General features: G+C 46.1%; 1 protein-coding gene across 1 annotated transcript in view; it reads left to right on the top strand.

Moving 5' to 3' along the window:
* The first annotated feature begins 1,242 nt into the window (after positions 1-1,242).
* The window catches only part of kcnb2b (potassium voltage-gated channel subfamily B member 2b), a 91,583-nt gene continuing 76,540 nt past the window's right edge, over positions 1,243-16,285 (top strand). The window contains exons 1-2 of the mRNA XM_047568612.1: positions 1,243-1,704; positions 2,690-3,391. Of these exons, the coding sequence (XP_047424568.1) occupies positions 2,807-3,391 (585 nt within the window). The 5' untranslated portion in view covers positions 1,243-1,704; positions 2,690-2,806. The remainder of the gene's footprint in view (positions 1,705-2,689; positions 3,392-16,285) is intronic.

The following is a 16,285-nucleotide window of genomic DNA, read 5'->3' as shown; positions in this document are numbered from 1 at the left end:
TAAGTAATTAACATCCGTGTCACCCGGCGGCTCTGTCGTCAGCGGGAGAATTTTTAGCGTGTGTCAGTTATAGGATGGACGTGGACGTGCGCCACATTCGTGTTGTTGGGATTTTGCTTTGCACCTCAGATGCAGATTTTTCACAACGGCTCCAAAACTCCTCTGGAAGCGTTGAAATATTTAAAAGCCAAGCGCAACATGTGCACTTGAACCAAGTAATACTTTAAATGATCATTCAGGTGACGTGTGCTGTGGTACGGTTGCGGAGAGCACCAAAAGCCACTGACCTTCAAACTGCAGTGCCCACACTGTTAAGACGTAGTCTAGAGGCCCTGTTCAGTCAATGCGGCACTATTGATCACTTGTCACTGAAAGGAAGGAACATGCCGAGGAAATCAATTACACGTATGCAGCGTATAATCAAATTTCTGGGAGAAGTGCTTAGCTAAGGGGAAATGTTCGAGCGACGACGCAATACATGGAAATATCATCGCCGCACTGAACGCTGCTCACATGAGCCGGGGAGAATCGGGGGTAGATGGAGATAAGAAGAACCGGAGGTAACAGTGCGAGGCATAATAAGGAATATGTAAATAATTTAACATGTGTATTTATTCATCTCACATCAGGGAGAGGGGATATGTTTATATATTGATAGCTTATAATAAAACTTTGGCTTTGGAGGGGTAGGGGCGCATCCCGCCTGGTTTGCTGCTGACTTCTCTCTGAGGGAGTCAAGAAAAACAAAAAAAACAGAGAGAGTCAGGTTATCTTCTTGTCTTCTGCAGATCAGGTTACTTGATGTAGGCCAAATGTAGAACGTGTTACCTTTGTGGTTATGGCTGTTTTGCATCTATGGGGTGGCCGCCATGCTGGCGCGTTTGTGTGTGTGTGTATGTGAAAGCAACTTAAAGTTAAAAGAAGGTAAATTATCAGGACTCCTTGTGCCTTAAAAGCCAGAGGCAACATTTTATGGACACTAAAAGTCAAGTGCACCCAATAACTTCATGGATCCTCTTATACTGTAAGATTAATGGCTGTAGTATAAACGTGTTTGTGTGCAGCACACTTAAGGATTACTCATTTAGTAAAAAAAATAAATAAATAAAATAATTAAAGCAGCTCCATTTTTCTCAGTGTAAAACTAAAGTTGCCACTCAAACTCTGCCCTGATTCATTTTGTTCCATTCGGGAGCACAATCCGCTCCCCCAGAGCCGCGACTGACTGGTTTTCACCTCTAGGAAGTGGTGCAGCCCGTGTGCGCCCCTCTGCTCCTCCTCGTGTAGTGTACAGCGGGACACTCCGCAGTTCCCTTATCCCGTTCCTTCCCGTTGCCTTTTACGCGCTCGACGTCCGCAGCTACAGTGATTCAGTGAGCCTGTCTTCGAGCTTTTGGATGGAGGCGCAGGGCTCTCTCCTATTTCCTCCCCGTCTTCCGATGGCAAAGCGGCACCGCTCCTGTGCCCGGTGATCATTCTCGGGAGGAAGGCGTCCGAGGCTCTTTGTTTTTTTCCCCGTCTCTTTCTTTTCTTCCCGACTCATTTTCAACAAGATGAGGGACGCGCGATCTCTGCGCGGCGCCCGCGGAGTGCTCCCTTCAGCCGTGGCCGCTTGACTAAAGGGGGATCCCGGCTCCCTTTTCCTCCTCTACTCCCTTAGGAACAACAGGAGTTTGCATGCAAAAGGTGGTTTATCGCGGCAAGGTGAGACTCACTATTATACTATATTTTCATTTTTATTATTTGGGCACTACTTTGAACAGAATCGGAGCCGTTTCTTCTTTTTTTTTCTTGCCGGCACAGATTTTGTAGATTGATTTACATTGAAGGCAGGTGGTGGATTGTGAAGGCATCAACACAAATACGCTTTAGTGTAACAGGTATGCTGCAATTGTTGTACATTTCGAACTCGTATACAGGTTATGTAGTTTACGTTATGTCCCTTTACATCTCTTCTGCTTCCATTTGGATCGCATGCTCTGTTGTCTTGTGCCAAACAGTCAGGCAGTGCCAAATGTTCCTAAAAACTGTTGCATTCCGCAACAACCCTTTAATTCGGGAATAACACTGAATGGAAGTGTCTTCTTATAGAGGTTTTTAAAAAATAAACTTTTTACACAGACGACTTTCAATATAAAAAATAAAAATTCTGCCACCATAAAAAAAACGTCAGTAGCTGCAGGGAGTTACATCCCACAGAAAATGTTACTACACTATGATTTTTTTCCTTTTTTTTTTCATGGGACCAAGACTGAAATTGAATTTGTCACCCCCACCATCCGAATAATATTAATAAAGCGTGATTGAATTCAAATGCTCCTTTGAATGTCCGATCGGCTGCACAGAAACTAGTGCTCCAGCAGCAGTCGGTCGCCTCGCCACAGTGTAAGAGTGCTGGAGTGCAAAGCAACGCGGCCATATTGACTGTTAAAACAAAATCATTGATTCTGTCTAACACCTTCTGAGAAATGTGAGGAATTGGATCGATAACCGCCCCCGTGCAGCTGTTACTATTTTTAATGAGACTATGAAGTAACAGGTGAGCCGACACGTGAAGGGATTTGTGTCCCAGTTTTGTTTGGTGCACGGTGTGTTGTGATAACCGCCCTGGTGATGGTGAAACTGATTTATCTGACGTGTGTCGTGAGTCATCCAGTTGACTTACAAACTGTCGCTTTTGTTTTCTCAGCCATGGAGGGACTTGCCTAAAGAGGATCCAACATAAGTCAAGTTTTTGTTGTTTTTTTTCTTTCTATTTTCCGTTCTTGCGTCCAACGTCATCCTGGAAGTCGCCTTTCCCGCCGCCATGGCTGAGAAGATCGGACCAGCGGGGCTCAAGCCCATCAGCGCCCGAACTGCTCCCTCGCTGCCCCCGGAGCCCATCGACATCATCCGCACCAAAGCCCGGTCCCGGAGAGTCCGCCTCAACGTCGGGGGTCTGAACCACGAGGTCCTGTGGCGGACCCTGGACCGGCTGCCCAGAACCCGGCTCGGCAAGCTTCGAGAGTGCAACACCCACGAGTCCCTGATGGAAGTCTGCGACGACTACAGCCTGAGCGAGAATGAGTACTTCTTCGACCGGCACCCGGGGGCCTTCACGTCCATTCTGAACTTCTACCGCACGGGCAAGTTGCACATGATGGAGGAGATGTGCGCCCTCTCGTTCGGCCAGGAATTGGACTACTGGGGGATCGACGAGATCTACCTGGAGTCCTGCTGCCAGGCCCGCTACCACCAGAAGAAGGAGCAGATGAACGAGGAGCTGCGGAGGGAGGCAGAGACGATGAGGGAGAGGGAGGGGGAGGGAGAGTTTGATAACACCTGCTGCCCGGACAAGAGGAAGAAACTGTGGGATCTCCTGGAGAAGCCCAGCTCCTCGGTGGCTGCCAAGGTAAGGGATCCGAATCTGGATGTGTGATGACACCACCTCCATCTCACATTTCCCCGTTCACATTCAATGCCGAACACTGTGCCCGTGCTTATTAAAGCCTACTCCCACCTGTTAAAAAAAAAAAAAATTACTCATGGGTTCATCGGCTCGAATCTTGTATGTAGCAACAGTTGTCAGGGATGATTTAAACGTGGAGAAGGGTCATCCTCATGGATGCAAGGGAAGACGAGCAAGGGATAGGAATGACCGCATGAGACAGGAATTTAAAAAACTTCGGTGACATAAAACGTATAGCTCTGATAAAGTCGCAGTGGAATCACTCCACACGCTTCCCACGAAAATAGCAAGTATCAGGTTCTGGTGTTACTTTCTTTGCTCGGATAAAGTATTGTCAGCGCCGAGCAGATCTGCCAATGACTTGTGACATCGCAGTGTCTCTCGGAGTGAACGGTACAAGTCCCTCAAGCGGCTCTGTGTGTGTGTGTGTGTCAGTTTTGCTGACTGGGTGCGCTTCTTTCTGAGTCAGGGAAACGGCGAGATGATTTCAGGGCGCCCTGTCGTCCACCTGGTTCAGCGTTACCACGTGATCGGAGGCCACGGGCCTTCGATTGCAGTGGTGCACGCCTCTCTCAGCCTCTACCATCAAAGTAAAGTCATAAAAAAAAAGATTGTATTAAATGTTTATTGCAGGTCCATACTGGGTTCAATTTGATTTGGTTGAAGGTTGAGGTATCATCACGATAAACCTGCTGCTGCTGCTGATGAGTGTGTAGTAATGTTAAGGCCGTCCCTTCTCTCAGCTCCTCGTGTCATCTCCATTCTCAAATAGGTGGACCTCAACCTTGATGAAAACCAATCCTTGGTAATTTATATTGGGTCACGAGTATCCTGATCTCATCAGCCAGCGGTGTCGCCGGGATTATGTTTCCATGTCAGGGGATCACAGACACGGGGTCATGCGTGTGCGTGACCCAAATCCACGTCACCCTCTCTGAAACGCAGCTCCTGGGCGGCGGCATTGTTTCGGAGCCCCGCTCCCCTCAAAGAGCAGCGCGTCTCACTTTGCACGTGACGGACGGAAGTCTGATCCCGTTCCTGACCTCGGCTGCTCGAGCTGTTCGGCCGCTTTCAAAAGAAAAAAGCGTTACGGTAACGACTCCCGATGCACGTAGTTCAGCTATAGCTTTGCCAAGTTATGATACACGTCTTTTTCTTCCTGTTTCCTGTGGTGGCGTTAACATTAAATAGCAAGTGGTTTGTGATTGTCAGGGATCCTGCCTCAGCTTGATAACGCATTCATCCATCGCACTCATCCTGCCGTTTACCACGTGAATCAATTACAAGAAGGCCTGTCGATATCTAATTTAAGGCGAACTCAGGTGACAGCAGGTGGAGTAATTCGTTTCGTCGTGTGATATTTAAAGTGATTTACTCCTCAATACTCCGCCCCGCATTCTCCAGACACATCTCGGTACTGCTGACCTGTACACTATCGCGTGGGGGAAGCCTGCCTTAAAGGGAAATTCCACCCTAATTCAAATTGCATTGACATTCTGCTGACTGCTGTACCGGGAGAACTTGACCGTGACTCTAATGGCCTCGGCTTTGAGATCTCGCTAAGGTTATCCACGGCTTATTTGGATACAGGCTGCCTGGGTTGGAAATCAGAAGGCAGCTCCCTGAGGTCAGGGAAGCCCTTTCAGTGGCACATATCGCGCTGTAAGATCCGTTGAAAGCCCTCGACCAAGGAAATGCCATTATAGGCCAGCGCGCAGCAATGTGCTTTTATACTGAGCAACCTGAGCCCTTTGTCAGATACAATCAGAGAGTCTCCTAGCAAAGCATAAACACATTCTCCTTCTCCACCCTTTTTCTATGCCTTTTTTTTTTTTGGTAGACCTTAACAGAAATAAGAGCTCAATCTGGCCCTCTCTGTCCTTAAGTAAAGCTTAAGAATGAGTGAACTGACCTTTTGAGCAGGGTCAGTCGGGCTATGATTTCTTTTGTCAGCGCTAACAGTGGCTCGCACCAGCCCTCGGAGAACGGAAAAAGATGGAAGCCCGGCGGAAAATGCACCAACAACCGGTGGCAGCTTCTTCGTAGAAAGAGCCACAAGTCATAGACGAGAGTTGGTGAAAAAAAGGTGGGAAAGAGGGAAGGCCAGAGGGAGGATGAAGTGATGTAAGAGACGTGAGTCACCTCTCTTATCTCCTTTGCAAACCTTTTTCCCAATGAATTATGAATGGAATGGGTCATGACAAAAAGGACGCGGCCCAATGTAAGTGGCGACTCGGCGTGACTTTTAGCTCAGCGAGGGGAAGGTGCGCCTAGTACAAGCATCTGCTCGTCTTGTCGAGGGGGTTTGTGGGGAGGGGGGTGAGAAGTTCACGTCACAACAACATCTTTGGAGCTCGTGCACTAAGCGAGGGCTTACGCGTAAGAGATTAAAGACATAAAGCATTCCACCGTAGCAGGTACATCTTCTCTCTGCTCTCTAAATAATATTAGACGACACTTCCGTTGTTTCCTTACTGTTGGCTATAACTAATATTAATCCAGAACGTGTCCCCCGTGATAGAAGCGTTTGTGCCGCCCTGACTTTTTTTTTTTTTTTTTACTTTACAATGAGTCACGGTTTGTAGTTGTGCAGCAAACACTCATGCATTCAATCCATATCCACATTGCTGCACAGCTGAACCGCAGTGACTCTTTCTGCAATATTTCCTTGTGTAAATGTGTGTGCTCTTGTTGTATTTAACTTGTAAATGCAGTGTGTAACCGGCCCGCGTTGTTCCACTTGAAGCGCCTTTTGTCAGAGAGACAGGAAATGTGATTAGATCCCTCGGAAGCATTTGTTCCTGCATCCAGACAGAGACTGCGGTATGCAGAAAATAATGCGTAATAAATACGAGGGCCTTACCAAATGTTTGCCACACAGCTGGTGATTTAGTGAGAGCTTCACCATTAACATATGAGTCAGACCGTGTTCCTGGTATCATAAATTAGTCGGGGCATGGATGCCTGCAGAGCTCAGTTTTAATAGTATAGTAAACAAGATCAGCAAGATTTTTTTTTTAATCTTGATTTGTTTCATGCCATGCTCCTAGACAAGCCTTTCAGAACATCAACAACGTTACAGAAAATATTGCAGCCTTAATACTCAGGAGACTCTTAAGGGAGAAACATTCTTAGTTTTTCTTTAGAGTCCATTCAGAATGGGCAGCCCCGGAAAATAATGGCAGAGGATCCAGGGCATTTTAAAGAGATCGATGTTTCTTCTTGCCAGACGTTAGGTTGAGTTTTCTTCCCTCCGTGGCCAGCCAAGCAAGCCAGCCAGCCAGCCAGCCACCCACCCACACACACAGCAGCCATGTCCAGCCCTACGCTTGCTCTTAATGTGGATGTGCCCCATTACTCTCCCCTTTATCTAATAAGGTAGTCTTGCTAGTGGAAGTGGTGGGTCCTGCGCGGGGCACACCCATGCGTGTTCTGTTTCGGTCGCCCCCCCGCGCTCAGGAGCAGGACGCCGCTCACGAGGATGCTGGAGGCACATCAACGAGGCACATCTCAGATGACACGCTAAATGACGTTATCATCCGTCCTAATGCGGTGCACCAGCAAATGCACAGTGCGCGCCGCTGATGCAGCTTTATGGGCTCAGTTGCAGAATGGTGTACGCACTTGGATGCGCAAAACAGCAGAAAGCGAATACATTAATGCATAGTTTTTAAGTGTGACAGGAGTGAATTCAATTAGCATGCTGCTGTGCTATGGGAGCCGCTGGTTAGCTCCTCATCACTGCAGACAGAGACTCTCCATCCGTCGGTTTCCTTCCAGGCTTTTACAGCAACTGTAGCAGAAGCATTTGGCCCTGTGTGCCGAATATTGATGTAGTATCTGATAATGCCCGAGTCAAAGATGAAGGGGCTGTGGTGAAAGGGAAAATGAGTAAGAGGCCTTTAGTCAGCATTATGTCAGATGTTCTCTACGCTGCGCGCCCCTGGGTTAAATTCGAGCAGCAGGTCCGCTACCTGCTACTCCCGTCTTTCATTATCATGCTTTCATCTCTGTATGAATTGTGGTCACTCTTCAGAAGGTTGAATCAATAGGCGCGAGCGTTCTATGCACAAAATACTCTGGGGTTAGCGGGCGAATGGATTAGAGTTACTTTTTGCTTGTTTAGTGAAAATCTTGCCCGCTGGATGCTGACCTTGACTCTTGATGTATGTACCACTGCGACTGAGCCACTTTACCAACCTGTAGGAGTTATTAATGTACTACACTGTCTTATTCGGCCTCTAAGCAGGTTATCGGGATGTACAACAAGTGTAGTTTGTCTTTTAGGCTGAGGAGCACCTTCTCTCCTCCTGTTCTCTCGTAGTTGCGTAAGCCTTCCATCGGGCCTCTAATCAGCGCGGCCTCGCATTTAGGCAACAGCACCTAAATCCTCTTTACCCCACAATCATAATCAGATAAGAGATTATAGGTAGCATGAGTTCCTATGGGCTCCACATGGGAAGAAGCAGCGGCTCTATCATCTAAGTGCTCCACGTTGACCCCCCATCCGACACTTTTTTTTTCTTTATACACCGATCAGGCATAACATTATGACCACCTTTGTGATATTCTGAAGGTCTCAGTTGTGCCTCCAGAACAGTTTTGACTCAACGGAGAAAGGACACGGGGGTGTCCTGTGGTGTTTTTTGTGTTTTTTGAGTTGCCCCTAAAAAGTTTTTTTTTTTTTTTTTTTTTTATGTGTGTGTACCTGTGTCCGGTGCATTTGTGTAGAATGAGTCGAAGCAGTGCTTTCAGTAACAGACTCATTCCACCCAAGTGCACCACAGAGCGCCACAGGAGGTCATTCCTGCCTGAAGCCATCAAACTTTATAACTCCTCCCACTGAATTACTCCTAACACCTGAGACTTTCCTATTTATTGTAACCATTTACTTCCATTCACCTCTGTTATACTGTGATTACTTGTGCAAAATTGCTTTTCTAGGCAAATTTATTGAATGGAAAATGTTTTTACATACTACTACTTAATCTCTCCATCAGTTTGAGGTTCTTGACCTGCAAAACGTTGAAGACCCCTGTATTTCTTTATACTATTTGTATTTGATTCTGTCACCTTGGAACTGCAACTTTATGGAACCAACAGCAACAAAATAATTTTATAAATTTTTGTGATTCTAAACCTGCTGGGGATGGATGCTGCCATCAAGGAGGGTCTGGTCTGGTCTAGGTGGGTGCTACGTGTCTAGCAGAACACTGAATTGTCGCAAGGTGGTTTAAATGTTAGTGACTTCGCCTGTCAGTGGTTTTAATGTTATGGCTGATCGGTGTAAGGGAGATCAGGTTCAGATCACAAAGCTGTTGTTGTCTTCGCTCCTTTAAAAGCAGCCGGGCTTCAGTTTCATCCACAAGTACCTGTTGTTACCTTTTATAGTCCTCTGTTGAAAGCATTTGTCGCCGATTGCTTTCACAAAAAAAAAGAAAAAGTGTCCGATTTGTTGTTTAATCAGCGGATACTCACCGGTTTGTTCGTCTATTTACTCACTCCAAAGAAGAATTTCCTCATATGGACAGCAAACTGCGCTACTCCTCCGAGCAGCGGATACAACTCTTTCCACTCTCCACGCTTTTGGTAGGGCTGTGTGAATTTATAGTTATGTTACCAAGCAGCAAATATCAACTTTCATAACAGAAGCACGCTTACCGGGACCATGGCATCTGTTGATAGGGTCGTTATATGCGCCTGCGAGGTGGTAAAACCGCAGTAAAACGTACCAAGTCGTGTGCGTTTGCAGCCGAAGCCTCAACGCTGGCTCTGTTTACATTACATTCGGCGAGTTTACACTCACGCCGTAGATGTGTTTGATTCCTGCTGATAGCGCTGATGGACCTCGGCGTGCACGAAAATAGAAATGCGTGTGAGCAAATGGCACACAAGTGGATCATTAAATCAGCAGCTCATCGCACAAAAAAGCGATTTCTAATTTTAAATACTCCTCCTTGTGTCACGTTGCCTCCTCCCGCCTCCCACCGCCGCCGCCGCCGAGACGTTCTCATTTTGAGTTTTGGAGCGGAGGAGGGAGCTAAACCCCTCATTTCGAAATGTGGGGGGAGGTTAAGGCGCTGCAGTCATTTATCGATCGGGCCGAAAGCTTTGTGTCTGCGAGTTTTCACCCGCGGGGTTGAAAGGGAACATTTGAAGTGAGGCGTAGACAAAGCGAGGGGGAAGCTATCGGTGTTGCTGACCCTTGAAATCGACCCATCTCGGTGCTGAAATCGCGCTGTAGACTTTTAATTATTCCGGAGGTACTCCTCATTGATCAGTGTATGCAGTAATTGCAAAACGCAAATCCGTCTTCTTCTTCTTCTTCTCTTCTTTTTTATTTTTTTATTCCTTGCCCTTGCTTTGCATAAATAACCTGCTGCATTCTCTCCTCACGTTTACCAGTGGGATCTTGCATGCAGGAGGAATTAGTCTGCAGCTCTGTGGCCGCCACGCCGCCTCCCCTAAGAAACACACCGGCCTTTCTCAGGGCTTATTGCAGCGGCTCGCGAATGAAGACATCGTCAAGCGAAGCCTGTGAAGCATGAATAATCCTCAGCGTGTTATCCCCGCAATTCAAATATTAGAGGAGGGAAAGGACAACGGGCGGAGCTGGACTGAGAAGAGTTTCAGGGGGAACGTGTAAAACTCTACCTGGCACACGTTTTAAGTACAACGTGGTCGATACGAGCCAAGGCTAATGAGCGTGCAGATGGTGCGAGAAGCCTGGAAGTCTCGCAAGTAATTGTACCGCTATCCCCAAGAATACATCCTCACTGAACAAGAGTGTAGTGGCCACAGTAACAAGGATTATTTGCATAATCAATTGACCTGCGAGGTACATTTCCAATTAATCATATTGCTTATAAAGAAACCACAAAATCTAACATTTATTATACAGAAATTGCAATAAATAGCGTTTTGTTTCCTCTCGAAGAACCTGAAGCCCAGTATCCACCGCCCTTTTTGCTCTGATTTTGGTCTCCGCCATCACCTGAGAGAAATATCTTGCTGTTTTGCACAAGGAAGTCAGCCTGCACGAGCTTTACAACACACGGCTTTAAGAAATGTTCGATCTCTGCAGAGCTCATGAAAAAAAAAAGGGGCGGCCAGTCACGTGCCCCATTCTTAATATACATAAAAGCCTGGGGTAGCAGCTTTCAGCAAGAATTATTGTCGTACACACATTAGTTGCACGTGCTGGACTTGTTCAGCCGGCGAGAAGTCCGGGAGTTGCAGACTGGCCCAAAGCCCCGAATCTGACAGCCATTAAAATAAGCCATAAATCCCACTGAAGGCTGGGAGTGGCTGCATGTGGCAGAGGAGCGCTGGCTGGCACTGCCACTGACTGACACCCTGTGTAAGAGGCTAATGTGTTCCTTCCTCCTTCAGCCTCCCCCGTGTCCGCCCTGTCCCTCTGCTCGTTACGTCCACATCTGCCTCTTGGGAAGTTTGCTTCTCTCTCGCTGCTTTCCTCCTCCCTGAAAGGTATCAGGAACAAGACGAGGAAACGGAGCGAAGACTCGGACTGGGAGAGAGTCGTCTTTCTAAACGCTACGAACACCGCGTCTCTATTATGTGCTTCAGTAATCCTCCCTCACACACAAACCCACGGTGTGTGCTCTCAACTGAAGGCCACATTTCTGCACATACATATAATAATAATACGCAAGTTGTGTATAGAATTCACTTGGTTAAGCTTTTTGCTTCCTGTTCTGCTTCAGATTCTGTTGTTTTGTTGTCAGTTTTCTGTCTTCATTGCTTTTTTTAAGTTAAAGTTAAACTGTTATTTTTGAGAGCATCCCTTTTTAAAGCCTCTAGAGGGTTTTTGGGGGGTTTCCCCCAATTTTTGTGTATTTATTTGGTTTTTTTTAAATCAACTTTTTATTGTTATAGACCCCTTCATGGCCTATGTCACTGTGACATCACGATGTTAACTGGAGGCAGAACAGAGGGAAGCTTGAGGCGAATGGTGTCACTGTAAACCACGAACATGTCCTCTTGCTGTATTTTTAGGCGCCAAAACACAAAAATCCAAAAGTTTTATCACATACCAGCCACTGCCAGTCATATACAACCATGGTTTGGCTTTGGCGATTCAAAAAAAGCATTGGTGGTGAGATTAATGTGTAATGCATCATCAGTTTCAGCCTGGATAACGTAATGGGTTAGACTAACTTGTTGCATGTTAATGCTAAAGCTAACTGCTAGGCTAGCTAACGCAACATTAGTTGCGTCTTTCAGGGGTGTCCAAGGTGAAGGCCGCAGTGGTTCCACCTACTTCTTGTAATATCTTAGTTGGAGAGGCTTCACTTCATAAAGACAGATCAGACTTCGTCCCCTCTGTGTCCTCCTTTGGTCAAATTGTCCATCATCCAGTGAGTGAGAGTGTCCCATCAGTCAGAGTCAACTTTTCAAAATAACACTCATGATTTCAGGGACTATATTCTCTAAAATATGTGTTTTCCTTGCCAAAACAGTCCGTTGAAATATGCTAACAGCCGTTTACAAGCTATAGTGTTTTGAAATGTTTTGCCTCCAGTTAAGCCCCGCCCCTCAAAAAATCGTCACGTCGTTTACAAACTGTGAATGGGTCTGTAGTACTTCCATTATTGTTATTGTGCTTTGTCGCATTTTCAAAATGTGCCAAATAAATGAAATGTGAGTACAGAACTGAAGTCGGCATGCCCACACACACACTTAAACACACACACACACACCTCTTTTATCTGAAAACCTTCAAATTGTGCTGAGCCAGCGTTCGGTGGCTTCCACAACACAGCAAGCGCCATGCTGTTGTCTCCTTCACTCTCTCCATGCCATCTCTTTTTCAATATTCTCCTCCTCCTCTCCTATCGGCCCCAAGCTGCTTCATAGCCTCCCTTTACATTAGCTTTTTTTTTTTTTTTTATCACCATCGCTCTCCAGTCCTCCAGTTTCCTCTTATAACTCCTGCGCCCTTTCATCTTTCTGCTCTGTTTTTTTTCTCCCCCCCATTCTCTCCACAGTTCTGTCTTTATTTCTTCACAGCTGAATTGTGATGGCGCTCGCCGCTCCATCTTTGGAGGCTGTGACGTGAGAGGGTGCATTAGTATTCATTGCGGCGCTGGCTCTTTATCAATCACGTTTATGATTGAGGCGATCGGAAGAAGTGCTCCCTGACCACTGGGCCAGTTCCTGCAGAGAGCTGCAGCCTGTTGATGGTTAAACTGCACAAACGATTCAGATGCATTTACTGTGGAAACACAAAACAAGTCGTGCACGGAGATATACTAAACAAAAAAACAAAAAAAAACAGGGATTTCCTGTGGAGGGAATCCTTTCTATCCTCTCCAAGTCCACAGAGGCTGTTAAAATAATAATAACAAAAAAAAGTGCATTTTGCTTGTTTCCTCGGAAATGCTGTGTTTGCATAGTTTCCATGGTGACCATGGTGCGCCGTGGTGACTTATCAACACCCAGGGAGCAATTCATCTCTATACAGGCTGTGTGAGAGGCAGAGCAGCTGGTACCTCGGCCCCCACAACCAAACCCTAATGCAAATCTAAGGGAAACACATTTGTTCTACATTACCACCATGTTGAGTTGAGTTTTTTTTTAACCCCCGCTGGTATTAATGTTTTCTTTTTCTCCGCAAAGCGTCTTTTTTTTGTTATGCATCGTTTGTAAGAAATGCTTCAATCATTTCTCGGTGACGCGGAGATCGTTTTCCTGTTTGCGGCGTGGCGCTCAAAACGAGTCCAAGTCCAAGTCCTGTGATGTGATGAGTGTAAAATACCTCTCAATTTGATCGCGCCGAGATGCAATAATTAGTCCTCGTCTGTTTGACAGTATCTGAATAGAAGACGGGAGAAGTCAAATTGCCTCATGTGAATGAAAGACGCTGCTGGTGCATTTTCTTGCAGCCCTGCTCTCCAGGTCGGTCAGAGGGGCATCGGCAGCACGTCGGTATTAGTTCTGCAGCACAGGAGAGATTAATTAAGAATATATATATATATATATATATAATAGAGATGATCAGAAAGTGGTTGAAGCCACTTGTTATCTGTTGTGAATGCTGGGTGACGAAGCAGCAGCTATTATTTTTTTGTGTGTGTGTAATCATGCTTTTGGCGTCACCGTGGGCAGCGCCGCCAGCTGTTTGCTGTCTCCCCGCACCCCGGGATGTGACAGAAGAAATTATTATGTCTCCTGTTATTTTGTTGCGTGTGGTGGTGAGTGGGTGGGTGGGGGCCTCCCGCATCTTCTGCTGAGCCACGGGAGTTCCTCATTGCCGACCGAAGTGCCTGAAATGCTCCAATGCGCATTTGCCTCCATCGGAAATCCGCTGTGCAAAAACTTGTTATCAGTTATAACAGTTATTTACGCCCCAACATTTAACAGTTTTTGCCCGTGCCTTGTTACGCCGCACAGATTAACTCTTTCAGTTCATGTGCTGTTCTATTTACACATTCTGTCGCTCTCTCGTTATCATTGAAACCGGTAAATCAGTCATCGCTAAATCCACCCTCGAGCGGAGTCGCCCATCTGTGTGTGTACGGTCAGGCAAGGCGACAAGAGGCATTGATACGGTACTTTAGATCCCTGGTGTGATCGTAATCAGCTTACTGTCACTGGAGCAAAGGAGGGCACGTGGGGACAAACGCGCACAGACGCTCACCAGACCATGTGACCTGTCGGTGTCAGGACGTCAGGACATCAGGCGGAAGGTCCAAAGGGTCGGGGTCTGACGTACCTGAAAGGTCACGGCGTCGGTTCCGTCGGTGCAGATGTGGCTCTTGACCTGTAGGAGGTATAAAAATGGACGGCGGAACTGCTCCTCAAAAGTGGAGCCGAAGCAAGTAGAGCTCCCCCTGGTGACTGGATGCGGTGTAGGTCATAAGCTTCATCCGTCCTCCACGTTAGTGGATGGGAATTGGGCTGAAATGAAACACTAAAATACAAGTCACATATGTTTTTTTTCAAGGATGGTTTCTGTCATTTTAGCTAGTTCACGCTGCTTGTTCGCGCTGCTCGTGCTGCTACCTGTTACCTACCTGCGTGGGAAGCTCTGATTGGTTGTTTTTGGGTAACACTACTGATCTGTCCCCCAGATTTGACTCTGTCCCGGCTTGAGTCGCTGGGTGAGGAAATCAGCCACAGTGGAAATGTTACAAAATTTGGGAAGAGGTATAAAGAGGTGATTTTTAACAGATTATAGGAATGAAGAAGAGGTATGTAAAGCACTTTAAATATTATAAATGTTACTATTATTGTTATCTCATTTTGTTTACTTTTATATGCAACGAAGCATAAAAGCATTAAAGTCTATCTAAGTCTATTATTATTATTTAGCAGAAGAACAGTGACAGATTAACACTGACAAGGGGTGGGGCCAGATAAGGCTCCCCCAACTCCTTTTCCAACATTCAGAGTAATTGGTTATAAGATGGTTATTGGTTGTATTTTTATTTTTCGCTCTATAAAGAGTGAGTTGTAACAACTCTTTTAACTGGTGGAGGTAGAACAGAGCTCAGTATTAGTTAAACAAAGTCACTGATAATGCGGCTCTGGCATCTCCGGGAAATGCACTGAAGTGGGGTTTGCATGGTCCATATTTCTATACAGTCTATGTACTTCACCACTGTCAAACCACCGCAGTCAAACTTTTACAAATAGTCGGTTTGTGCCTCAGAGGTTTAATAAAAAAAAAAAATTCTATACCTTTTCTGGAGCGTTGCCCAGTACATCACGGCACATATTTCTTCCACGTCTTCATGTGGTGCTGTCAGCTCTGGAGGGATCTGTCCTCCATCACTCCAAGATCAGAGAAGATTTTGGTCGTGGCATTTGGTGGAGGCTTTTGCCAATTGATAGGGTGACTCCGGGGTATTGACTGATGTGCTGAAACGCCGTGTGAGTTTCTCCAATGTATATTTTCTGAACTTTTTTTTTTTTTATGGCATCGCTGCTCTTTTCTCTGCGCCTGTTTGTGATTCACCTCCAGTGACTCACTGTTAAATTGAATCTCTTCACACCCCTTCTTTGATTATCCCCAATTCCTTGGGTGAAATATGCTTCTTTGCTTCTTTTCCTCTCCTCCGCTCCTCGTCTTAAGTGTGCCTAAGTGTCCTGCAATCATTCACCCTTTCTCACAAATCACTTGCTTCCTCTTTAAAGTGCGGCAAAGAAAACAATAAAAAAAAGAGGGAGCTTTGGGGTGGATTAGGGTGATGGCGGGATCCCTCCTGTGCTGTAAACTGCTAAATTCCGCCTCCTCCGTCGTGCACAGTTGTGTGAAAATTTGAAATTCCTGCACAGAGAGAGAGATAGAGAGAGCAAGTGTGTTTTTTGAGGTTGGACACGTTGCCACATCAGAAAGTCAAATCAAATACGCTGGGAAGCTTTAGCATGAGGACACCCCCACGCAGCACTATTCTGAGTGCACACATAACTTATGCAGGCAGAGATTGCACCCGAGCTATTTGTTGCTGCTGCTTGTAAAACCTCCAAGAATATGGACATTTATTCCAAGAATGGTGACAATCTCCATTTTCTGCAAGTGGAACTAGATAAAGATGAAAATATGTATATATAGAGAGAGGAGAGGGTGTGCATCTACGTCACGCAAAAACACAGTGAAATGTACCAGTAAATACAGTGAGACCTGTGAAAATCTAAAATCTATTTAAGCCTCTGATTCAAATTAATGCTGCTAGTCACTTTTTGACAGTAACCACGGAGACGTCACACTCTGTGTAGGTTCGGTGAATTAGGAAACACAGTCTTTACGTTCTGAAACGTCCCGCGTCGCCTCAACATCTCTTCCCTCCTTCCTGCTCGGGATCCGAGTGCGTT

The sequence above is a fragment of the Mugil cephalus genome, chromosome 18 (assembly GCF_022458985.1).
Source record: "Mugil cephalus isolate CIBA_MC_2020 chromosome 18, CIBA_Mcephalus_1.1, whole genome shotgun sequence".
Lineage (NCBI taxonomy): Eukaryota > Metazoa > Chordata > Actinopteri > Mugiliformes > Mugilidae > Mugil > Mugil cephalus.
The sequence above is the reverse complement of the archived record's forward strand: the minus strand, read 5'-3'. Positions and strand labels throughout refer to the sequence as shown.